General features: G+C 48.6%; 1 protein-coding gene across 11 annotated transcripts in view; it reads right to left on the bottom strand.

The window, feature by feature from the left end:
• SAMD11 (sterile alpha motif domain containing 11) overlaps positions 1–26,824 on the bottom strand; it is a 158,788-nt gene that overhangs the window by 39,336 nt on the left and 92,628 nt on the right. For all 11 annotated transcript variants that reach the window (XM_062603969.1, XM_062603911.1, XM_062603956.1 and 8 more), the window contains one exon: positions 8,156–8,280. In XM_062603969.1, coding sequence (XP_062459953.1) covers positions 8,156–8,280 — 125 coding nt within the window. The remainder of the gene's footprint in view (positions 1–8,155; positions 8,281–26,824) is intronic.

Consider the following 26,824-nt stretch of genomic DNA (forward strand, 5'->3'; position numbering starts at 1 on the left):
AAAGGACCACAAACCTCTGAGGCAAAGGTCATTTGGCTTCAGTTTATATAGTTGTGATACAAAGCTATGAGAACTGGCATCATTCCTCTGACACAGACACCTCCTTCAGTCCTGGCAATGGCACACAACACCCCATCATGCCAAAAGGTGGGTACAGCAACGTGGGATAGCACCCACGTTTCCTTTATGGGCTTCTAGGTGCTGCATCTTCTGCTTGTGGCTTGTGCCAGCATCCTGGTATTCCCTCCACCACCAGCACAGCAGCTCCACCTCCTCTGGCTGCTCCTACAGAGCTCCTGCCATCTCTTTAGAGAAGTGGATGCTGAAGGCAGTGCTTTCCAGCAGAGCTGCTGGTGGTGCCGTACCCTCAGCACCATTTCAATGGCCGATTACACTCCTTCAGCCCCTGAAAAACACCAGCGCTCCTCCAGCCCGTGACAGCTTTGACAGCCAGACTCCTTAATTCCTTTTTCTTATTCCCTTAATCTGTCATCTTTATCAGGCTGGGGAAGTGCCAGGCAGCATGCAGGAGCCCCGGCCCCGATCAATCTCCACATTACAGCTGACAGAATGGTGCTAATAACTTATTGATCTAATGTTTGCCAAGCCCCACTGGGGCTGAAAGGCTGCCATTGATTGGCTTGAGGGAAGGAGCCTCTCAGCTGAGAGCAGAGTGGAAAGCCTTCAAATAGTCTTCTTCCCAAGGAGCTTGGAGATGGAGGGAGGGTGGGGAAGGGAGAATAGGAAGGACAAGGTAAATAAAGGCAGGAAGAGGAATGGAAAGCAAGAAGGGCGCCTATGTGAGGTGGGGATAAAGAATGCTATAAAGAAGGGAGAGAAAAGGGTCTGAGGACCAAAGAGATGCAAGGAAAAGAATGGGAAAAGGGAGAAGAGCAAAGGGAAGAGGAGGAATGGGGAACAAAAAGGTTGTGTAGAGCTGAAAAATTAATGAAATAGGGAGGTGACCCTCTTCTTGCTCACAGCAAATCATTAATGAAGTCCTCCCAACCCCCAGCCCTCCATCCTAGGGCGAACCCTCCCAAGGCTGCTCGTGCCTGATGGAAAGCAGGCAGCACTGCCTGCTACCCTGACCAGCTCTGAACCACAGGCTGGCATCTGGGGAGAGGGCATCACAGGACAGATCCCAGCTTAATTTATGAGCCTGCTCCCCACTGATACACAAGCCACCCATCTCCTCAGCTGGCACTGAATGGGCTAAGAACCAGAGCAAGCCATCAGACGTGCTTAGCAGAGGGAAGGGGGAAACCTGGGCTTACCTGTGTATGCAGAGACAGCAGGAGAGGAAAAACCCCAAGCCAACACATGGCCTTTTACAGTAACTGTAGTAATGGTTATCATCTGCTTTGCCTTTTACCCAAATGAGCCCAGTCTGCCCAAGGGTACACGTTGGAGCAGTGCTGTAAGCAGGGACTGAGTGGGCAGGGCTTCAAGAACAGGCAGTTAGGGTCACACACTGGCCTGGGGGGTCCCCTGCCCTGAGGCTCTAAAGGCACAGCACTAACTGGGTCAGGTCTGGTTTTCTGGGGGGACCTCTCTCAAGTCCATTGATCCAAAAGGCTGGGTCAATGTTTCCATGTGTCTCCTGTAACACTGCTCTCCCAACACACAGCCCTTTCTCTTCAGTGGGACATCTCCATCACTTCCACCTCACAAAGCTGTGAGCCACAGGCACGCTGCTGATGGCTTGATACAAGGAGCAGAGCAACAACGTGCCTGGGACAGCACCCTCAATTCCCTGTGGGCTTCTAGGTGCTGAATCTTCTGTGTGTGGCTTGTGCCAGCATCCTGGTATTCCCTCAACACCTCCTCTGGCTGCTCCTCCTACAAATCTCCCAGCATCTCTTTGGAAAACACCTGCTACCTGGGAATCTAACCACAACACAGGCTTCCCAAGCACACAGCTATGGGGAGATGTTCTGGGGAGTGTTACCTTGATGCGCAGCAAGAGCAGAAGGCTGAGCTTTGCAGAACTAAACCCACAGCATCCAAACCTGATGACACCGAGACACACACATGCACTGGAGCAGGAACAGGGTCAAAACCCTGGCTCTGAAGCATCAGCTTGCTCTGGGGCAGGGTCAGGGGCAGTGACTCACTCTGTGCCTCCTCTCCCTGTGCTTCCACCCACAGCAGCAAGCAGGAGTGGACAAGTCAGGTGCCACGCTACGATCTGCCCTGGGTTTCTATGTATAACATCAGTGAGATGTCACCGCACCAGTGATTTGTGTTCAGCTCTTTACTGGCTGCTGCGAGGCACCTGGGAAAGGAGGTGGGAGCAGGGGGTGGGGAAGAGGTTATTTTTGGAAGCAGGAGAAGCTTGCTCTTCCCAGAGCTGCAAGGGAAGGAGGAAACAGTCAGTGCTTATTGTGGTTTCAAACCCGCAACACGTACTGGCCATGAGCTTGGTGGCTGATTCAACTGCCAGTGAGCGATGACGGGCTCATGGTCAGCCTGCCCTGCAAGGCACAGAGGAGACCAAGCTACCTCAGCTGCCACAGTGAGCCTGGTCCCAAAAGGGAGGGAGATGCACCTTGAAATACATCCCTGACCTTCTCAAAGGTGCTTGCAGAGCCATCCTACAAGCACCCTCCTGCCACAAGCAGGCTTCAAATCCCTGCCAAGAGCAAGGCTTACTGAACTCCAACAACAGTGCACTAAACTGCCTTGGCTCCTTCCCCTCCTGCAGTGATAAAGCCAAGGATAAAACCTTAACACTCACACCAGCAAGATCCCATGCACTAACCTACGCTGCAAGCGCAGTTGCAGGGCACAGTAAAGGGAAATGCTTCCATGTTGGGCTTTCCCATTTTTTCCTTCATCTCCCAAGATCTCCATTTGTATTACAACAGGATGCTGGTTACCTCCCACTCCCACAAGGCATCAGAAGAACTAAAAATGAACCTAAAACAGAGCAGGAAGAGAGGACAGTCCTCCAGATCCAAGACAAGAGAATGAATGGCACTGACAGAACCCAGACCCTCACGTTGGCTGGGTGAACAAGCGTCCTTCATGGTTAAACACCTAGACCAAGGTGCCTGGGTTTACAACTCCTGGATGCCCATTTGGAGCCGATTTTCTGCTCAATTTAAGGCAGCAGTTCAATAAAGGCTTCTGCTTAATTTTTTGTTGCTCTTTGGCTTAGTTAAATGAGAACGTGTCTGCAACCCAGCTCATTACCACACGCTCAGCAAGCAGCCGTTCGCCGTGGTTCTGTCTCTAACCATTAGCTATAACATCCTCGATCCCAGTTCTTTTTCACTCCCAATATTAACTCCTCCACAGCAGATGAAAGCTCCAGGTCTCCACAAAGCCATTGGGAAGCCCTCCGTGGTGGGCACACACGCTTCAGGGATAGGCCCAAAGAAAGACAACTGCTTTGATCAGCTCCGCATCCACGTGTGAGAGGTACAAGTGCTGCCTTGTCAATGCAAATTCCAAACAGATCCAATTATGTGGACCTGTTTACAGTTCACTCCTGAAATTTCTCCTTTGTTTAGGCAACAGAGCATCAAGTGGGAAGATGAGACAGGAGTGTTAATACAGAACAAATAACCTCACGGAGAGAACGGAGAGATCGCTCTTCCATGATATTTTTGGGACATGTAGATGAACACTGCTTTTTAGCACCCCAAAAGCAACATGTAAGGCACGGCCTCCAAGGGACACAGATGTCCTGTTCTCCCCATCAGATGGGATTTCCATAGGAATCGGGTTAACATGCAACTGTTCTGGTCACCGAGGAAACCAAAGGCCAAAGCTCTCAGGGCTTGTCATCTCCATCGCACTGAGCAGCAACCCCTAGGAAAAGCCCAGGCTCTCTGGGAGCTCTGCAACAGTGGAAAGCTGGCCTCGTGCTGCTTCCCACACCCCAGCAAAGAAGCCTTTAATCACTGGGGAAGTGGTCTTTAATCCACACCCATTAAATGCAGAACCATAGCAAACTGCTTGCTGTTTGGAGTGAGACATGGTGTTCTGCCATGTCTCCAGTAAGCGCCCTCTTAGACAATATGCAGACATCAAACCAACTCCCTCTAATCACCAGGGACAGAAGGAAGAGAGGGAAGATCTACCCACCTTCCTCTAGCATCAGTGAGCCTGATTCCTCCACTTCTATCCATGCAAATAGTCCTACTGCAACTGGAAAGTCATGAAATGTGGCACTGCAGAACAGAGGGTATTTGAGGAGAGAAAGAGGAGAAATTAACAGGATTTTTGCAGGAGAGAAATGATTCAGAGCCTTGGGGCCAGGACTCTATTGCAAAATGCTTGTTCAGATCCTACAGCAGCGTGCAAAGCACACACACACCAGGCAGGAGACAGCCCTATTTGCTCCATGAGCCCTGCAAAGCCTCCTCCGTCCCCCCCATCCCATGCAGCCGAACTGGATAGAGGAGACTGGCCTTGTTTACAGACACACCATGAGCTGCTTAGAGGGGTTCTAAATCCCTGTTTGATGTGCAAACCAGCAGCTTTGCTCCTGTGCCTTTGTCAAGCAGCCCTGGCTCTGCTCATCTTTATGGGCGTGTGTGTGTCTCTCGGTTCAGATTAAAAGCGCCTTGTGTCATCATCCTCTCTCAAGGTAAGCCCCTCTGGTAGTGCCCACGCTGGACCCTGTCTGCTGCCTCTCCTTTAGCTGATCCAGCGGGAAAGGGCTTTTACATCCTCATTAGGCTCATCACCTCCCAGTGTGTGCTCCCCCAGAGGCACTGAAGCATACTTGCTCTACCTTTGCAGATGTTATTAAGCTGCTTACTGAATCTCACCACTGCAGGCTGCCTCTCTATGCTCCTAAGGAACTACAGACCCCATTAAACGCACTTTTCCTTCTCTTCCTCCATTTGGCATAGTATATCCCCATTGTGACTGCAATTTAATTAGCACCAAGGAAAGCATTTGCCAGCGTTTTCCACTGCAGAACACCACCTGAAGAGAAGGATGCAGCAGAAAACCCAGCCTGCAGTCAAGAGAGGAGACATCACTCACCTTTCCTACATAAACTGGCCTGGGAGCTCTGAGACCACCAAAGCTTATTCTTCCAGGCAGGGTCTACATATTCCATGTCCACGGCAGGGGGCTGGAACTAGATGATCTTTAAGGTCCCTTCCCAACCAAACCACACTGTAGGTTCTGCAGTCCTGCAGACGGCCAGCACTTGGGTGAAGTAGCTTCCCTCTCTTCCCTACAAAAGGACTATCTGTGGGCAAGAGCCAACCTTACCTCTCAGCAGCTGGATTAGCCTGCCCCAGGTTTAATGAATACATGTAGTCCAAACACTGGCTAGAGCAGTAGGAGATTAAACCCAGCAGCTGGATATAAGCCCAGTGCAGATACGACCTAGACTTCAAATGAGGAGCTAGACAGCACTTTCATCAATGGAGAGCAACAGAGATGTCAGACAGGCAAGTGCCCTTCCTTTACCCGACATCCCCTAACACAAGAACTTAGTACTCTTTCAATCCGTGCTGGAAACAACCAACTCTTACACATTTGAGATTTGCAGAACCATTTGGTGACCCAGGGACTATAGAAACCAGTGCTCTTTATTTTGCAAGCACAAGAACCTCCACTCCCAGTCACAGAGAGGCAGAAAAAGCAGAAATGTACTTATTCTGAGGACATGATGCCATCAACAGTTGATCCAGAGAAGAAACAACAGTGTGAGATGGTACAGATGGATACAATCCTAAACCAAGGAGATGGGTTTCTTTAGTCACTTCAGAATTCAGAGTCACAAACAGGGCAGCTCTTCCCAAATCCCACCACCACCACCACCACCCCCGGGACCTTAGGAAACCTGTATGCCTCAGTGCCAATTGCAATAAATCTGTAGTGCCACTAAGCAGACGCAATACACTCGAGTTTGCTCCATGATTAAGAGATCTCTGTAATACCTCCAGGTCCCCAGTGTGCCCCAAGCAGAGAGATGCTGCTAACATGCATCAAACATTAAGAATATCTCAATCATCACCAGGGCCGACGGTGGCTCCGAAGCCAATCAATAGGGCAATTAGATTTTATCAGCGCACGCCTCTCGGCCACCACCTTCTGCTGTCACTGCAGAAGCCTCGGTTCGGGGCTGCCAGGTCCAGGTCTGCCTGAGGAGCATCAGCTGAGGCAGAGTTCTGCCTTATTTTGATAGATTTTTGCTGTTGGTTTTCTGTATTTCCTTTAAAGGCGCCGTATCAGGGGACACTTCAAACAGGAGTTAAGCTGTCAGCTATTCTTATCGAGGTGTCTTGCTTCACTTCCTCACTCCCAAACCTCTTGCCGGCTCAATCTCTACACTGCAGAGTAACCCTTAAACACTTACTCTTAAAATTAGTTCTACCATCCTCTCCTTCTACCCCTGCTAGTAGAAAGAAACAGAACCAAGACATAAACCCAGTAATCAGCATCAGCTACAAATCCCAGCACATTCTGCTTCTGTTCCCTTGACTCGCATGTCCAAGAGGTGGTGACACAGGTACCAGCTCAGCACACCTCTAGAGTCAGAGCTGGCAGGTTCTGCATAGACTTTGGCCAATGAGGCTTCCCTTAATCAACAGACATGTAAAGTGAGCCAGCTACCAGACGGGGGGGGGGGGGAGAAAATCAGGGTTAAAGTGCCCCTGTGGAGATGTGACAATGCCCCCTCTCCCTTTAGATACCCAATGCCCTCATCATCCCCGTACCTACTCTTTTGCTGGCCAATTCCTGTTAGACACACCAATCTGTTTTCTATTTCTCATCATTTCCTATGGTTAAGAAGCTAACCAGAGAATCTCAAATAATACTAAGAAAGAAGAATGAAGACTTCTGCATCTGCTCTTTTCTACTGCTGAACACTGGTGTGAATGAAAAGCACCCTCCACACTGCTGGAATGGATCTCAGAGAACTTCAGTAACACTGGTCAAGCCCAGCAGTTTCTCTGTAAGCAAACAATGTTTTAAGAACCATTTTAACAGAGAGGGTCAGCTGAGACACGGACTCCAGCAAGATCACACAGAAGAACCTACCTCTGGCCAGTTGGGCTCTTAGAGCTGTGTAGGAAAAGGGGCTGTGGAGGCTGGTTAATGAAGAGAACATGGAGATTCAGCTGTGAAAGCAAAGCCTGTGGCTGCTTTACAGACACACCCCAAATCCCCCAGGTCAGCACAACAAGAATATGAGACTGAACACTTGACTGTTAAAGCAGTCACCTCAGCACAAACTCCAGCAGGCAGGAGGAACCTCTCTGGAAAGGGGTCAGGCCTCACACAAAAGGCAAACCAGATACCTGTCAGGTTACTGAATATCCTCCAAAGTCACTCCCAAAACCTGTTAGATGTGGTGTTCCCTTCAGATCCAGGGTTTAGTTACACAGTCAGCAGAATGACTTACAAGAAAATAGGATACCCACAAACATACATAAAGCTACATATAGAAAAGATTTCCAGGAAAGGCCTACGTTAACATACAGAGAGAGCCAATCCTGATTTGGAAGGACAGGCACCACTCAATAGCATAATTCCCAGTTTTTCCCCAACTTTTATTTATAATCATAAATAATTCTCTAGTTTATTACCTCACTTGTTGCCCGACTCATATCTATCGCCAAAGCATCCTCGCCCATAGCTCCTGCACTGACATCCATAGAGGCACAGTGCAGAACCCAAGAGGAGCATTTCTGGTTTCACCACATTAAGTTGAAACCAGATGAGCCTCCCCGCAAAGCCAGGCAGAGCAATAAGACCAAACAATCCTGCTCACAAAGGAGCTGGCAGGCACAGAGGCAGCACAGGGAACCTCTGATTAATGAAATTACAAATCAAGCCATGCTCTCTGCAAGGCCTTTCTGCTTCACTTGACACCAACCCCGGGGACATTTCACTTCTTCGCTGGCGCAAAGCTCCTTTGCCAGGAGTTGAACACAGAGCCCTGGATTTGAGAACAACACAGGGCTGAGATCTCAAAAGGACTTTTAATATTGCCACGAAATCCATTCAGTGTTCATCTTCAGCCAGAATATTAAGAAGCCTTCGTACAGCTCACTCCGAAGTGTAACACAAACAGGCACAGACAAAACAACTGCTGCAACAATGAAGAAAGGAAAGAGAGAAAGAGAGGAGGGAAGGCAACAAACCCGAGCCAGCAGGACCTGCTCCAGCTGCTTACCTGCTGCTCCTAAGCCAACATCGATGCTGTTTCTCTTGAATTCACAGCGGCTCTGGGTCTCTGGCATAACGAGCTGACGGCTCTGATGCAGGTTGGAGATGATAGTGGAAAGGTCGTTATCGCGGCTGCAACAGAGCAGAAAAGCACCAAGTTAAGGCAATCCTATTTGCCACCACATAATTGATTTCTGTGTGTATGAGCATATGTGTGCGTGCACGCAAGAGCCTTTTGTTTGCCTCTGGCAGAGCTGTATTTCACTCAAGGTTCTCCCCCTCCTACCCATCAGGTTCCTAAGTAACCTCCTCTCGTTTTGGGGAGCGGAGACTTTAAGTGCAAAGCACTTCCCAAACAGCACTCTCATTTCCCATCAAGGGCTCTGCAGCTGCCAGAGCTCCTGATTTCACTTTTGCCAGATATAACTTGCGTGGGCCAGAACTTACATCTCAGATGGAAAAACTCAAAGTGTAGGAACTGGCACAGCTATTCCAGAATTAATAGGAAACTTGAACTGAAAGAACTGATAGTTTTCTATCAGTTGCCACCCTTTTTAGTCTTAAAAACAAAGTCAGTTTTTTCCATTCCATCACTGCTGGAGCACAAGACTACTTTAGTTACTTGAAGACTAGTTCTGCTTTAAAGAGAAAAACCCACCACGAAGCTGGACATCAGCACTGCTCAGAGCTGAGGGGACACAGCTATTTACAAAGCTGATTTCCAACTCTTCAACAGATCCTGGAATAATGCTCCCTTCCGTCTGGGAAAAGAGAATGCATTAGAGCAGTTCAGCATCATGCTGTCCTTGCATCCAATTGCTGCTTTGGCTAGTTTTGTCTTTTATCCCTTTCTACAGAGAAGGAGAAAGCAAAAAGCCATCCCCTGTAGCAAGTAGTGCAGTTCACCTGGCAAATGCTTTTGCTTGGAAGCTGCTATCCACTTGTACGATATTGTTGACTAAATGATGCACGAACACTGAAGAACAAGCTAAAACATACACATGACACTCAATGGAAACGCTGGAATGGCTCCCTTTTGTTTGTATGTCAAATCACTCATCCTTTTAGCACAAGGTGCTGGCTCCAAGCTGAACGTGGCTATTTTAATCCCTCCCCTCTTCCTCAATGGAAGCTGACAGCCAGGAGAACCAGAGGCACCGAGAACAAAATCACACACATCAGCAACAGTGCCCTCCCTCCCACAGCCACAGCTCCTTCCCAACCTCTACTCACGTGCCAAGAGCACCCACTCTGCGCTGCTGTGACACGCAGCACATGACACCAGCTCCCTGGTGCAGAGGAGAGGGTCCTCACCTGGGCCCGGCAGGACAGCACGGAGGGTGCATTATCTGCAGAATCACCTAGCTATGATCTTCCTTTAAATATCCCCCCCTTATCCCCCCCCCCCCCCCTTACCTCCTCCCCAGCAGGGCTATCAGCACTAGCAACAGGAGCAGATCTGCTCAGATGCTCCAGCGAGCCCAGCCCTAGTGCAGAAGCAGGGGCTAATCTGTCGTCTAGCTCCCTGCTAATCAGATAAGTTTATGACAGAAAGTCTTTAGACAGAGGTACTTTCAGCGGGCGTCTGGCTCCAGATTTTCACAAGATGCAGCAGACAAAAACAGACTCTCTGTTCCCCGCTGCTCCCCCCGCCCCCAGGCTCAGCCAGCAGATAGGATGCTGGGCTCCCAAAGCCTTTGAGCACCCAGTGCATCTTCCTCCGCTAAACCAGTTCAGATTCCTCCTTATGCAAGCAGAAGGCTAATTACTTAAGCAAGCCCACAGGTGAGTGGGAAGCCCATTTCTCCTGTGCCAAGCAGTTTTGGGTCTTATCCTCTTTTAGCTGCCACCTTTAAGATGCATTATGCAAATATTTGGGTGTCTTAAGTCATTTATGGGATTAATGTGAAGTGATTATCAGTTCTTTTTAATCATGCCAATCAATAACTGGATGTCAGGGACAGAGGACAAATGCAGATAAACGCTGCCATCAGCACAACGCTGGGGAAAGGGCGGAGGAGAGGAGCCAGAAGTGCAGAGGGAGAGAGGCAGGGAGTAGGAAGAGAAAAAATGGGATAATTGCCTCTTTGCATTTGCAGAGCATCTTGCATCCCAATCTGAGCCCAAAGCACCTCTGATACATCAACACGGCAAGAGAGCCATCAGAAGGAACTGTTTTATCCTCTCCTTCTAGAAAGGACCACTGGAAAAGACCACAGCAACTCCTTAACATGACTTGATTGTCCAAACAGTATGATCTGTCCACTGAAAACCAAACCCAGGAGAAACGTTACCACACCTCAGAAGTAGTATCTTTCTTTCCCAACAATCTTCTGTTTTTAGGAGACTTTCCACGGCTTTAAAATCAAAATCATCATGGTATGCAAAGGTGTGATAGCAAGTCCTAACTCCACACACAAGCAGACAGCACAGGACTGACAGGTATACCCTACAGGCTCCAAATTTCAACTCAACCTACCCACACTATTAGGCAGGAAAAACATGACTTTGCTAGAATACCTTTGCAGAAGGCAAACCGAACACCAAGGTGACATTAAGAGGAAAGGGGAGAAAAGACCAGAGATAAGGCAAACAGGCTGAGACAGCTTTTAACACATCAGACTGGCCCCAGGAGCTGTTCCTTTTAGTGCATGGGAGGTTGGAAGCAGAGGCTGCCGTTCTGGGCTTGTTCTACAAGTGGCACAACAGCAGGTAACTTATAGCCGGGGCTCAGTCTTAGCATGGGAAAAGAGAGTGAATGGCAACCAGAGCTCCTTATGAAAAGCTGAGGTATCTTTCTGCACAGGTGAAGACTTTAAGCGTGTTTTAACACAGTGTAAGCCAAGATGGCCCCAGCAGATACAGCTCCATGCAGCTGCAATCAGTCTCCCTCATCAGCTCATGCAATCAGCATTGCATGGACTCTAACAAGGGACGCACCTGTGTAAGGCTCTGCTTTGACCACAAAGGACTTTCCACCACCATGCTGGATGAACAGAAGAAAACACCAGTTTTGGGGCTGCAGGTGACAACTCTGCCCCCTCCCCATTCCTTGTGGAATGTAGGAAACAAGGAGAATTGGTACCAGAGACCCTCCTGAACCTCCATAAAGCAAAGTCATTGAATCACATAATAGTCTGGATTGGAAGGGACCTTAAAGCTCACCCAATTCCAACCCCTGCCATGGGCACAGACACCTTCCACTAGAGCAGGTTGCTCCAAGCCCCATCCAACCTGGCCTTGAACACTGTCAGGGATGGGGCATTAGTTATTTAGTCCAACAAGCTGCTTTCATCCCAGTGCCATTTAATAAAGGCAGTCAAGTTTGGGCTTTAGTCAAGACTTGGTCCTTCAGGCACTCCACCAATGACTCAGTGCTTTAGCCAGGAAAAAGGGCTCTGCCCAACTACCAGCAGTTCTCAGGAATTACCTGCTTTGGCACACTCACTGTCTTACACTGCACTCCCAGCCCTGCAATCGCACTGTCTCCTGCTGCCTGGCCCTGGAAGAGCACAACACACACAGCACTACACAGACCAGGGGAGAGCCATAAACCACCTCAGCCAAATCACAATCCCAGCCAAACCACAATCCCAGCCCTACAACCCAAAACAGGCAAACATCCACCTCAGCCCTGCCTCATCCAAAGGCCATAAAACCCCCAGGAAACAGCCTATTTCTCCACAAAACCCAGCCAATTTGAATTCAACCCACCACATACCTGGTTCCAAAGGCAAACTGCACTGCACAATGTGCTCCCCTCTGTAGCACAGCCCAGTGACCCACCTAACCCCTGCAATTATGTGCAACAAGGAACACCTGTGCTCCATTAGTGCCCACAGCTGGGCAGGGAGCTCCTCTTGCTGCCAGATGCCCATGTTTTAGCTCCTCCATCCATGTTCCAATTCCCTTTAACTGGTCTCCAATTCCTTCATCCCATTCCTTGTTTTTCACTCTTGGCTGCAGACCTTGTGCAGATGAGGCTCAGCACAGCACCCACCACAGCCACCCTACAGACACTGGGTCTTGATGCACAGAGCACAACCCAAATGATTGCCACAGCATGGAAACAAGACCCCCTCCCTCAGCACAGGTTATTCTGTGCCTTCAACTTGCTTTAATGGCTGGACTTGATGATCTTAAACATCTTTTCCAACCTAGCTCATTCTATGAGTCTATGATAACCAGAGGTGTCCCTGCCCATGGCGAAGGGGTTGGAACTGGATGAGCTTTAAGGTCCCTTCCAACCCAAACCATTCCATGATGAGTCTGTGATTCTGTAACACAGGACAGTGCTCTCAAATGACAGCAAGTCTCCTGGGGAAAAGGCTATTTGTTTCTCTTGGTTTACACATCACCTAACTTGCCCACAGTATTCCTGTCATATGCACAACAGGCAATCACATGCACAACAATGGGCTCAGGGCTGCAGCAGGCAGAGCCAATGCAGGATTGAAGACCCTTCCCTCAAAGGGAGTACAACAGGAAAAGGAATATACAGCTTGCAGGACCTCGGGACAAGATCCTCAACGCACCATTTGGGGTTACCAGCATACATGTAGTAATCACAGACTCATCAGTGTTGGAAGGGACCTCTGGAGATCATCCAATCCAAACCCCTTCCAAGGCAGGGCCACCCAGAACAGGTTGCACAGGAACATGTCCATGGCAGGTTTGGGATGTCTCCAGAGATAGACTCCACAAAGCCCCCTGGGCAGCCTGTTCCAGTGTTCTGACACCCTCAAAGGTATAAAATTCTTCCTCATGTTGAGGTGACACTTCTTGTGCTTTAGTTCACAGCCACTGCTCCTCATCCTCTCGCTGGGCACAAATGGAAAGAGTTTGGCACCATCCTCCCTGTACCTGCCTCTGAGCTATCGACATGCATTGATGAGATCCCCTCCCAGCCTTCTCCTCTCTGGACTAACCAGGCCCAGCTCCCACAATCTCTCCTCATAAGAGAGATGCTCCAGACCCCTGATCATCCTTGTGGTCCCAGTTTCCTATGCTCCCTGGAAGGGAAACTAAAGTGCCTGTGAGAGCATCCCCTCCGAAGTCCCCATCAGCTCTTCCATGACCGCAGTGGGAAGGAGCCCTGGGTCCTTCCCGTGTAAAGGATTCCATCTGCGTGCTGAAGGCAGTAATTCCACCCTGGAGCTCACTCCCAGCCCTGGCTGGGCAGTCCCGCTCCGCTTTTCCTTTGTCTTGTCCCTGAGCCGCGGCTGGGTGCCTGCTAATGCAGGTGCTGCCCATCCACGCACTGACACATGCACACACAATCAGATTAAAGGTCTGATCCCTTCCAGTAGCAGAATATTATATCTTAAAAACCGGATTAGAGAAGGGGGCTTGAGCAAGATACACATCTCCTGAAAGGTCAAGGAGGAGACAAACAGCCCTCTGTAGGGCTGCGGGTTGCTATGGCAATGGGCCTTTTGCATGGGGTTTGGTAATTCCTGGTTTGGGGACCCTCAGTAACACAGGTATGGTCCCAAAGTGTGCTGAGGCAAGGCTTGCTCTTGCAGTGAAATGAAGGACTTACAGCCAGGGAGCCCAGGGACATGTGGCTGGTTGGCCACATCCGGCTTTGCCTTCACGCTGGGAAGTGACTCGGTGCTGTGGACAGTCTCCCAAGAGTTTTCTTCTCACAGCTGGCTCAGGATGATGGAAGCTCATCACAAGACCTTTGTCAGGTAGTTCTGCTCCTGTGGTGGGCAAGGCTCTAGGGAGGAACTGGCTGCACTGCAAGGCTTTTGAGCCTGAACTTTAAATCCAATACACATCCAACCTCAGCCCAGAACACTACAATTCTCCCTGTCCTACATCCAAACACACTCAGTGAACTCCACTTACAGCTGATGCACTGTTGCTCATTCTCTGTTTGAATCCAGTCTCCTGGTTTTGTGACACTGTATTTAGTAGCTGTGAAGAGGAGTAAAACTGAGGCTCTTGTGTGGAAAGAAGTGTGTGATGTTTGCTGATGAAGCAATGAGATCCCATCTGCACAAAGCCATCCCTCCTACTAAGAATAAGGGAAAGGTAGGAGCCACCCAACAGCAGTGTGCACTTCCCTCCAGGCCAACCCCACAGCTCAGAGAGCAGCTGCCTGTGGCACAGACCTTATCATGAACCTTCACAGGGAGCAAAGTTGACCATGGTGATGTGTCAGTGCTTGTTTATTACTGTGCTCCTTACAGCACTGGAGAAGTACCCATCCCACCACACATGCTGTGTATCTATCCTGCCTCTTCCTTGCCCATTTTTATCCACTGACAATAATATCCCAGGCTTCTGCAAGCTGCTTTCCAACCAACTGGATTCCCTCTCCAGCACTAGGCTCTGCCTTGCTGCCAAAAGCAACAGTTGGAGAAGTGGCTGGATAGTATTATGGCTTGGGCAACTTTCAAATCCTAATGAAGAGAGGGCACACAAGCAACAGATCCGTTTCCAAGGAATGCAGGAAAGCTGTGATAAGGGGTTTGCCTAAGCCACAGGCAACCGACAGCTCACTAGCACACAACTCGGGCTATGCATGCAGCAAGCAGCAAGCAGCAAGCAGCAAGCACAAGGCTTTAAAGGCCAAGTCCAAATGGCTCCTCTACCTGGCTGTAATGTGAAATGAAAGCTGCTCTCTGACAGAACAGCCACCTAACCTTGGAGGGCTTTGCTGAAACCACTGCTTAACCTGCTACACTGGCAACAGAACCACAAGGGAGCCCAGCACAGGAGGAATAGCCTACAGGTTCCATGCCAGGTCTGGAAAACAACAGCAAAAGCCTTTCTCATCCTAAAACCTCACACCAAAACCCAACAAACACTGGTGCAGGACTGTGAAAGTATAGTCTTGACATCATGGGTAACTGTGCTCCTCAGACACAGATCAGACTTGATAGTTAACATTCCCAATCACATCCCAATGCTCTGATATAAGAAGCTTGTCCTGCAAAGCAGCAATGAGAGGTACTAATAACTAATGCGTGCAAAAAAGAGGCTGCTAATGTTCTCCATGCGTGCTTTGATTGCTGTACTGCCTATGCTTAATGGAACTAACTGGCCCTCTGTTTCCCCCCATGTTGGTTGTCCTGATGAGACATTGGAATGGCAGTATAATGGTCCACCAGTGGTCATTTGATAGCTGTGTTGCTTACACAAGAGGCACTCAAGAGCAGAGACAGCCTCATCAACTGGTGGAAACGTCACCCAGATAGAAGGTTTGGGTCAAGATGCCACAGAAATCCATTGCCTCACCTGCTGGACAGCAGCTAAACCAGCAGTGCTGTCATTCCTGGCACACACTGCACAAGCAACGTCACTGAGTGCAGCGAATGAGCCCCAGCCTGTGCCCAGGGAAGGAGAAGTCTATCATAAGGACTGCCACTGAACCGTCAGATCTGCTAAGTGTGGCCATCCCCTGGGATGAATAAATGAATTGGGAGCAAGCCCTTTCAGGGAGGCCGTGGTAACCAGACATGCAGCAATCTTGTGTGCCTGACTTATGGAACAAGCATCTCTTTTTGTGCCACATCTGTACCATCAGGCTCCAACTCAGTGTTTGAACCCAGCAGCTACTGCTCCAAGACCCCTTCTGGTCCTGTCTTGTCCCCTGGTCCTGCTGCTGACCAGGAGTTAGCCCTTTACTCCAGTCACCTCAGCCTCAAACGCTCCCAGCAAACTCGTCCTTTACATCTGAAAGCCACCTTCCCAGCCTGGCTCTGCTGCCAGCAACTTCAGCACGCTGACACTTACACAGGGGACGAGACAAATGGGACAAGACACCTCAGTCTCTTGGCTCCTTGAGGATAAGCAGAGAGAGAAATGCCTGGGCTGCCTCTGCAGGGTTCCCACATGGGGACAGACCACCCTTGAGATCCCCTGGCTGTTAACCCAAGCTGGATTCACACCTGGAGCAACGCGTTTTAAATGTGTTTCACTTACAGACATTAGCAGCAACTGCATCTTTAACAAGGAGAAGGATGAGGAGGCTAATGGATGGAGACAATTAACCAAAATATAAATCAGTGTCAGGGTCTCTGCATCCCGAGGAGGCAGCCAGGCGCCCGCAGGCTCTGGCGATTCCAACACGCTGCTTAAAGTGACTGCAAAGAGTAATTGCAAAGAGGAGGAGGGAGATGGGAAGGAGAAAATTGGGTCCAAATTTAAATGGTTTTTGATAGTGGCTGCCTCCCTGCTTGCTGCAGCACTCCACAAAATGAGAAGAGAGGCACAGTAACTTCACTGCAGATGCCATGCCCCATCCTCCTCACAGGGTGAGCCAGAACGAGCCCCGTGTGTGCCTTTTAGATAGTCCATCCTGATGGCAGACAGGGTTTTGGCTCTGCCTCTGCTCTGAGCTGTAGGAACACATCCTGTAACCTTTCAGTGCTCGCCATCAGCACTAAAAAGTGCAGGTCACTGCAGAGGAGGTGTTTCACCTGCAGAGCAGCACCACTCAGCAGCACCCAAAAGAAGCTGCTCCAGGATACTGAGCACAAGTTTGAAACTCAAGCTCTTACTTTTCTGCTCCCGTTTCCTGCCCAGACTTCACTGGTGTATCAGTTAAACCACCCTGTGCTGCTGTTCTCCATACACATGGGGATGCAGAGGGGAACTGGGCAAGTGGGAGGCATTGGATGCCGAGAGGCAATCTGGTACTTCAGCAATCCGGATGTATCTGAGATAAAAAAGAGGAAGTAGAGTCTCAGCAGACACAAAACTGTCCAAATCCAGAACTGCAAGACAGTTACCTGAGGAAATGGTGTAATCTAGTACTGACAGACTGGGGAAGTCTTTTCCTAATGCTTCAACCAAATCCAACTAGGAAAACCAGTCCAAAGTCTGTATCTTTGAAGGGATGTGAAACAGAAGAGTGATGCCAGGTTTGGAAGAGAAAAGAGACTCAAGGAAATAGCATAGGAAGAAATAAAACTGAAAAATACCTCCTTTTAAATGTGTTTCACCAGCCCCCCATCCCCTCGATGAGCACACAGTAAGAGCAGGGGTTATATTAAATTCTACTGATCAATACACTTGCCATAAACCTGTCCTGACCCTCTGCCCCTCCCTACAATAAAGCAAAACAAATCCAATATGCAATAGGAGAGATGTCAAGGCTCGCAGGGGGAAAGATGCAAGGACATTGATTGAGCCAGGGAAGTGGAGATCAGCACCAATGTGTGCCCATGTACCTCCATACAGACCCTCTTCTATCACCCCAAGGACACCCATGGGGTTTCTTTTCCTTCCTCACTGCCTGGCCAGACACAAGAGTATATTCTAATGGTCCCCTTGGCTCCAGATTCACAGGCTCTGTTCTATCTGCAGTGACTTCCTTCTATACGCCACATGCACCCCTTCCAGCCAGGCCAAGTCCCAGGGAATGACAGAGCCTCTGCAGCTCCAACAGGTGACAACATTCCAGAGCCTGCAGAAACACAAGTGATTTCTGTTGACCTCCTCTTCCCTTTCCTCCCCACGTTGCTGGTGTCAGGATCAGCCCAGTGTCGCAGCTGGACGGCTGAGCCCAAAGAGTGGTAGGGAAGGGAGCTCAATTAAACCTGGGTTAGTGGTGGCCTTGGCAGTGCTGGGTTAACAGTTGGTCTCAATGATCTTAAAGGTCTTTTCTAACCTAAACGATTGCATGGTTTAGCAACCGGCAGGCAGCGTGTGTTGCTCAGGGCTATCCAAACTGAAGCCTATGCCCAGGGACAGGACAAGCATGTAAATCAGTGCCTGTGGGAAGGGAATAATGAGCTTTTTATGGAAGCCATTAAAAGGACAATCCAGATTGGCCTATAAATACTGTTGCATCATTACAGCTCTGAGAAACAACGTTACATCACAGCACACGTGTGGCATGTCAGGACTGGTGTAAAATAACCACTCAAAGGCTGTTTCTTAGCATTCTTTTAAACCCAAACCAAAACCAATAACCCATTTCCAAAGAAACTTCCTGATTCCAGGCCAGCCCTTGATAAAAATCCACCTTCTGTCCCCCTGTTACGAGCTGCTAAATCTGGGGCTCATTAAAAGGGCCTGGGAAGATGGACATGACCTGGAGATTGCTGGCCATTGTGCTGCCGCAAGAGAAATACCTGATTGCAGCTCCCACATCAAATGCCACCAATATCACTCCTTCTCCCTTAACCTGCAATGTCCAGCCTCTGTGGGCCATTTAATCACAGATCCATTGATTTTTAAGCCCCAGAAGGGACTGTTATATCTACCTCGCCTGACCTCCTGCACAGGAGCTGTCAGAGCATCACCACATCGCACTCCCAGTTAATAGTGGCAGCTCAGAGTGAAAGAGATGTGTGACCTTGCCTCTGCCCACCCTGCATCTCAGAACCCTGACCACACCGAATCTGTGCTCTGGGAGTAAAATAACCTGTTCTAAGAGCTGATGAATCCTCTCAGCTGCTTCTTTATGAGGATGGAAACCTCCCTATCCAGAGGAAAAAGGCACATTTCACAGGAGGACCACTCCAAGTCCCTGCCGCATGCATAGCACCACATCAGGATCATCAGCATCACTCCAACAGAATCACCTTGGGATACGGAACGGCAGAATAACTTTCTCCTCAGCACGTCTTGGTTTGCCCTGGCATGGCCTTTGAGTGCCAGAGGTCCTTGAGCAGACAGACAAAGTTGCTGCCTCCACACTCCCAGGCAGTAAACCCAGGGTCACTGAGTCAGCACAAACAGAGAAGGGATGTGGATCAGGGAAAGCTCACAGCTCAGAGCGATCAAGGGCTCTTCCCCTCCTCCTCACCCCTGCTTATCACCTTGCACACAGCTCAAAACACCCACAGCATCTCCCTAATCACAGCACGCAGCCAATACCTCTCCTCTCAGGTTGATGGTGGACTGAACTGCCAGAGCAGGATAAGACCTAAAGCTGGGCACAGGAGGATTTGGGTCAAGGATTTGAAGGCTCTGATCAGGTGACTAATAAAGAAGTGGATGGGGTTGGGGGGTGCAAGGGGGAGCAGCAGGGTTTGCCTCAGTGCTAGCAATAGGCAGCATGACCCGCTGACAGGCTGTGTCACTTTTCCATCACAGACAGGCGGATAAGCCCCAGGCAAAGAAGCTGGATGCAAGCAAGCCTGTGTATGTGCAGCTCTAAGGAGCACAGGGGCTGCCTCCCTCCTCCAGACCTCTCCATGCCTTTACTGACGCTCCCTACCCCACTTCTGACACTGCAGGACCTCTCTGGTCCCAGCTCCTCTGACCTGGGCACCCATAAACTGCAATGGGGCAGAGGGGTGGGAGATGAGCTACCTCTGATGCACTTTCTGGCTCTTTATTTCCTAGGTGCATCTCTAACTTTGCTGCAAAAACCTAGACCAATGGATTCAACACAAAACCCTCTCGGTCACTCTCTGTCCTTCTCAGAGATCAGTCTTGATAGACCTTGACCAGCACCCTACTTTTGTCTCTTGGTTATCTCCACCTTCTGATGAGGTGTCACCCATCACACACAGGCAAAAAGGGAAAGAAAGGGGAAAAGCAAAGGGAAAAGAGGAAAGAGGGAGAGTAAATCTTCACCAACTGAAGGGAGCTGAGAGGCCTGAAAATCCCAATGCCAACCATGAGCAATACAGCTCTAATTCTCCCTGCAGACTTGTCTTGGGGGGAAAAAAAGCCAATCATCCTGCAATGTACCAAGCAAAATGCTCATAAACTTTCATTAATGCTCATGACAGTTCATAAAGATGATCAGTAGAGCTGGCAACTCCAAAATTAGGTGGAAATAAGTACAAAGATGTTTTTATTGTAATCCTGCTTTGTCATTTGGCTCTCTGCATGCCCGTAAATAACTGTAAGGTGGAACTACACCACACTGATGATGGACTGGAGATGGAGAACACATAAAGCACTGAGATGCAGCACAAACCCAGTCTATCATCACTGGCACCTCGTTCTGATAGTCACTTTGACAAGAGCCCATCCACTAAAGTGCTACAAAAGCATGTGGAAGGGGGATGCCCATGCCCATTTTAGCCTCAGATTTCCCCTCCTGTCTGCAGTAAAGCAGATGGGGGGGTTTGGAGCTTGGAAAACTAATGCATTCTGAATCCTGCATTTCCAGCACAGTTGGGATCTTGGAGCTACAAAGGTCACTGTGCAGCAGGAGGAAGGAGCGCAGTGACTTGTGCCCCCAGCTCTCTCCTGAGGCAGGAAACACAAAGATTCTGTGCTGTTTTCCTCCCATAAGGACATGGAGCCTGGTACCAGGAGAAGCCTGAAGGTTAGTTACAGGCTCTCCTTCCTCACCTACCATTTATCCTTAGTGCAGGGGTTCATCCAAGCACACACATAACCAGCCCTTTGACTTCTTCCTTTCCCACACACACTGGGGCAGCAACTCAACACAAATTCACCTCAGTTCACACGGATCATCTGTAACGGTCCATCTCCATCAGCTCATCTGCCACAACCACTGCAAGTGTCTCTGCATTCTTCCTCTGAACATGCATCAAGCCCAGTGCTATTGATCATCCCCTCCCAAGCACAGGCTCCAGCTTACCCTGGCCACTAAGACAGGCAGTTTCACTACGAGAATCATGAAGACAACCATGGCAAGCAGAAGTGGAGCTGAAGGACTCACTTGCTGTGAGTCAAGCGCATTTCATGACTACCTAAACCCGTCTCGTTCTGCTCTTCCCCTGCCTCCTCACTACACAAACCACTTTGCCATGAAGAGCAACCTAAGCATCCCAGATCTACCCACGTTCCTATGCCTCCCATGCTGGATCTCCATTCTCCTCCCTTAAAAACTACTTCTGGAATTGTTATCTGTCAGAACCCAAGTCACACTGAGCCCCATCCCCTAAGTCCCTCCTGCTGCACGCATGCAAGTGCAGGGATGGACAAGTAACTCCTCTACCTGCAGCACCAGCAGCCTGGAGGCCCTCATTTTACCCCTGACAGGGTTTTTGGCATGTCTGATTTGCACCCAAATCGATGGGCTTGTCCTGCTGCTATGCAGAAGTTCCCTGAAGTTTTGGACTTGTCCAGATGCTGCATTCCAGTGTTCCTCAGTGATAAGAAACGTTCTGCCCGCCCAGTAAAAGAACGTGTCAATGACATGAGCTGTGGTGCCTAATGGATGTGAGGTCTCTTTAAATATCCCAAATTCTCCTCATTTTCTCAATTCATTAAGCTGCCTGCTTTGAACTGATGAAATATTAACATCCTCAGATGAGCAATTTTCAATGGGTGACAGGGTATAAGTTTAGACAATGAATAGTGGGAACTGAGGAGCTACAGGAATCACTCACATATCCAATGTATTAAGGGCAGGACAGACTTAGATTTGAATCCCTTTAATTACACAGTAGGGTGTGAAGAGGGAGGTCAGAAAACCTATTCCAGAACATGCCCTTGAAGTTCTGATCCAACATCCAATCTAAAAGCAGGATATGATTCTCTTGTCAATCACTGCATGCAGCTGAGATGCATCAAGAATGCTTCCCCACAGCTGGATCCATCCATCTCAACAGTATACCAAGGTCTTAAGATGCTTTCACAAGCAGAGTTTACCCAGAATCCTTTCAGCTGCCCTGCAAAAGGTCCATCACACCCCCATTCCCAGGACAGATACACTCGAGGTGACAACACACTGGGGATAACATGAAGAGCATTACTCTGGATTAAACATTCCCTCATTTCTTGTGGGTACCTAACAGCATTTCTCACCTCCCTTATGTGAAGTACAATTGTATGCCTACAGCCAAATGAAGCCTCCTGGGAATGAACGGAAGAGCAGAAGTACTGCTAATGAAATAAAGAGGAAAGAATGATTTCAGATTAAAGAATACTTTCCAGGAAATGAACAGGTACTCGTTTTCTCTTCCCTGTTCATCCATCCTTCCCTAAAAGTACATCCATGCCAGGATCTGCACAAACAAGGCCAGAGATAAGGCTTATCCCCACAGCAAAGAGAGAAGCAAAAGCTGCTCAGGTAACTACATGACTCCTTGAAAATCCCACTAATTCCACCCAGTGAATTACTGGCCTAATTCACCCACTCCCATGGGCCTTGGGCAAAGTCCTGCCTGCAGCCTCTGTGGAGCCCAGCAATACACTCCACTTCTTCCCTTCCAGAATGGAAGATGGTGTCGAGAACAACCTTCTATTTCCTACCAGCACCAGTCTTTTGGGGGGTTAGATCCACAAATAAAAGGAAACCATATACCCTACAGCACAGAGGTCTGTCCTGTGGCCATTTGAAGGCCCCTAAAAGCAGCTAATGGAACATCAGCCCCATAGACAGCAGTTCCTCCCATTTTATCTCTTCACTTCCCTTGGATGCTTTGGGGGTGATCCAACACAAACAAAGCAAAGGTTGCTCCTATTTTTTCCTACAGAGCCAGAGGCTTAGCTCCTTGGCTGAACCTTCCCAAGTGCTCTTCATCCTGACACAGAATGTTCTTGTTGATGTCTATCAACTATGTGGATCTGGTGTGGATTTACATTACTTCTCTCCTTCCAGTTCAACAAAAGAACACATCCATCTCCTTGTTGGGCAACTATTGTCTAAAAGCAAACAGGTATGTCTCTGTTTGATGAACAAACTGAAATCACCCATCTGGAAAGTCTTTTCCTTCCAACATATTGTCTCCACATAGCCATACCATGACTGCCAACAGCAGTGGCATTAGCCAAGAGCTTCCTTGTATTTACTGGCTTTGCCTTCAAGAAGCACATCCTGGTTCACAGCTTTAACAGCTATAAAGGTGAGAGCTCTTTGTATATTTCCCCAAGCTGAGGGTTAAAACATTTCCTTAAGCAGCTCAGGTCCCAGAGCCACAGCAGAAGCAATGTGGAAGGGCTGAATTCATCCCCATGTTAGCTAAGTGTCCTCTGTATACCAGTGCAGAAGTCATGGTTAATACATTCTACAGCGTTTCACTGGGATCTCTTTAAGCTTTCCCTAGCATACAGTCAAGAGCTGTCCTCCAAAGTCACCATGAGTTATGGAAGCAGCTCTGCAGCTCTCCATACAGTTGCTATTCCATCAGTGTTCTCTGCCCTGACTCAAATCTGAGGGGCAAAAATCACCTCCTTCTCTTTAGTTCAGCTCACAATCAGCTTTTGCAACTGGGGCTACTGCTCCAGCCCTGCTGCCTGTTGGTGTGGAGGTAGAAACCAGAGACTGGCAGGGCAGGGTGAAGACAGGTCCCCATTTGAGGGCTCTCTTGTCCCTCTGCCACTGTCTGGTTTTCCCTGGAACTTACAGGCACCAGCTCTTCCAGCAGCGGATGCTAAAGGCTGCAGGGTGTTAAGGGGACACATCCAGCTTCCAGCTGCTAAAAACTTGTGACCTTTCAGTGCCTACTTCAGTTCTTCTGGATTAAAAGGCAAAAGCTTACAATGGAAAATAAAGAACTAAATAAATAAGTAGACAGCCCAGAAGCCATCCTCTATCAATCCTTAAAGGGCAGAGCAGCAGGATGCTCCGGCACTTGGTAACGTTACCTGTATCACACAGTAATACTTCCTGCTGAGTCAGGATTGGCCTTGACATGACCCAAACTGCCTACTTTTCGATTCTCCTCTCCTGTTTTCCTTTACTCACCATGTGTATCTGTCCAAAGGCATGAACTAAGTCAGTGAATTCCCCTTCAGTTTGCTTCTGCTGTCCCATTTCCCATGCATTTTTCACCCACTTCTTCCACTTGGCCTGATTTGTTTCATGTCCTCTTCCTTCTTGACCAACCTGTTTAATTCCTCCTTAAATACAAGTTCCTAAAACGTAACATGTACCTACAACAACCCAATTTAAGCACTGTTGAAACCCAGTTCTGGCCAAGTAAGAGCTGATGCCAGGATTAAACCAAGGTGGAAAGGCCCTAAGTATGTTATAGTCCAACTTAAACATACACATACACACGGATACACAGGCTCTTGGCCAAAAGTCCGTCTCAAACACATTCTAATGTGGCTCATGCCCATCCAGAAAGGCTGGTTACACACCACTGTAATCTTTGTTTAAACTGTGCTTGTTAAATGCATTTTGCTTGCTCTGGGCAAACAGTGCTTTTGTTTTCCTTCCATCTCCTTAGGCAGCCTTCATGTAGGAGAGACCTGGCTAAAACCATCCCCAGTAAGCTTGGAGTGCCCCTCAAGTGGCTTTTTGTTCATATGGCAGTGAAGAGACACTCCTGCATGCTCCTTTGTCACTGGTTTATGCCTGCACCGGCACAGGACTTATGCTGCCTTGGATACGCTGTCAGGGTTTGCTTACCATGCAGCCAAAGCTAAAGCATGGGGCTCAATTCTCTGCTCCTTGTCTTTGTATGCAGCTTGAACCAAATTACGCAGCATCTCCTTTCCTGCCATTCAGGTCATCTTAACAAGGGCACCAGTGAAAAACTCTCCACTCCCTTGGAAACAGGCATGGTTTAATTGCACTGTCAGTGCCTTCAAATTCTCAGGTGGGCAAAATGCTTATTCCACCCGGAGCTGCATCCCTCCATGGCATTAACATGCATGGCCTCTTATCTATTTCTCACTCACCTCCCTGCAATTCCCTCAGGACATCAAGTGGCAAGAAATAGAAGGAAAATCCTTTTCCTGCCTGGAACTCCTTTTTAGTCCACAATTTGTTTTCATGAGATGCCTCAGCCTCAGGAAGGTAAATCCTGCCCGTGGTGCTGAGCAACTGTGACAGACACTGGAATCGAGGGGAGCACAGAGCAGACACAGACTGGGCTTTAACCTTGGGTTTAGTATTGGAGAATAAAGGAAGTGCATCACTTACTGAGCAACTTGAACACATTTCAGCAATTATTCCAGGAATGACACGTCCAGATAAGGAAATTCTACCTTAAAAAGGGAATTTTCAAGGAAGACTAGCTATAAACAAAGCCTCACACCTGTATTAACCTCCAAGCTTAAAAGGGAAGGGAGCAAAGCATCTGGCAAGACAAGAAGAGATCCTAATCTCTCCTTTGAGGACAATTCTCCTACCTGGAGCTTTTGGTTTGTTGCATACAGAACGACTTGTACCCAATTAAATGTCTTTTTATCCAGGACAATGCAGACAGCAATCCCAAGGTGGAAACCAATGAATCCAGGTATTTCCTGTCAACTTGGAAAGGAAGATCAAAGACAACCTTATGCCAAAGGGGCAGGGAAATGAAGATGGCAACTCTCAGCCCTGCTTGATTAAAGCAGCACAGTGTCTGTGTGTATCCACACCCTAGTGATGTCCCGGCATGGCTTTGGGATGACCTGTGTTAACTCCCACGTCCACGTCCCCCCACACAGGGCCCTGAGAACAGGGGTCAGCTAAACCTCTTTGCCACCCCATGATGTATGTACACAGAACCATGTGGCAATGCAGGTCACTTAAATACATACAACCCTTTTCTGTGCCAACACATTTGTCTTTCTCTGCCACACAGCGCATTGCCTGTTGTTTTCTTCTGACCTTGATGAATGACTTTAGATAGTTGGACTGTTTAATCTGCAAAACTTCTATTCCCAGGAGGAGCTACCAATGCTTCTGCCCGGAGAGAGCTAAACTGAAGGGCACAAACACTTAAACTGAGGAGTCTGAAGAAGTGCATTTGATGTAAAAACCAGACCGTTACTTTATTCTATGCACTGGAAGATCAGATTCAAATCCTTTTTTAAGACAGGGATTCTCATTTCCAAAGGTGTTTGCACCCTTCGTGCAGGATCCTGCTTCACACGGCTACTACTTAAGGCTTGTGTCAGTGCTTCCACTACAAAGCTCCCTCTTTTAGGAATTTATAACCCAATTGTAAAACTGTGCTCTGGGCTGAAATTCATCATGCAAGGTTCTGCTGGAAGGAATCCATCCCTTTGTATTTTAGCCCCAAAAGCTCATAGCAACAAACCAGGGATTTTAGTCTAAAGGCTGCCATATAAACCCCCTCCCTCAGTGGGTTTTTATACAAGTGCTGCATGAGATGTGCTTTCTAGACCAGCTTCCAGATGCTCCCTGATCCGGGTGGGTTTTGTATCCTTAACATTGTCAATTTTAGGAGTTATGGGGGTTTATGCTTCAGGGCCAAAGTCTGTGCTTACATACATACCAGTGAGTACCTCTGCCCTCATTCACTCCCTAATGGGGTGTGAATCAGCGCAGCTTTCCCACCCTTCACTCCTCACGGCCTCCCCTGAGCCTCATGGGGATGCCAGGACATAATTCATACCCTAGCACTCAATGAAGCAGAGATGGACTTGTCCCTCCACAGGCACTGTTCAGGCTACAACCTTCACCCACCAATGCTGGCAACAAAACAGTCCAGCTTGTCCTCAGGCTGGAGCAGGGAGTGAGTGGGTGTATGTGCAAATAGTGTGTACAACAGAGATGCCCACACCCCCCACAGTATGGATGGGTACGTCTCCCTAAAGCTCTTAAACAATGTTCTCTTAAGTCAACACTACATTTGCTGCACTGAGTCTTACACACATTAACTCTGGTCACAGAAGTCATCAGATAAATTTATTTGCACTCCCTTGCTCAGACAAGCTGCTCTCTACAGAGCACGAATCATTTCTTAAATGTATGTGTAGTGTCTAGCATGCAGTGGTAGTAGTAGCACTAGTAGCAGTAGTAGTACCAGTAGTAGTAGCACCATTTTTCTACTGTTTTGAAGAGCAGGAAGTTCACACACAGCATCATAAACTACTTCTAGCA

This window comes from Pezoporus occidentalis, unplaced genomic scaffold, assembly GCF_034315485.1.
Source record: "Pezoporus occidentalis ecotype Australia unplaced genomic scaffold, CSIRO_AGI_Poc_V1 ctg119, whole genome shotgun sequence".
NCBI classification, from domain to species: domain Eukaryota; kingdom Metazoa; phylum Chordata; class Aves; order Psittaciformes; family Psittacidae; genus Pezoporus; species Pezoporus occidentalis.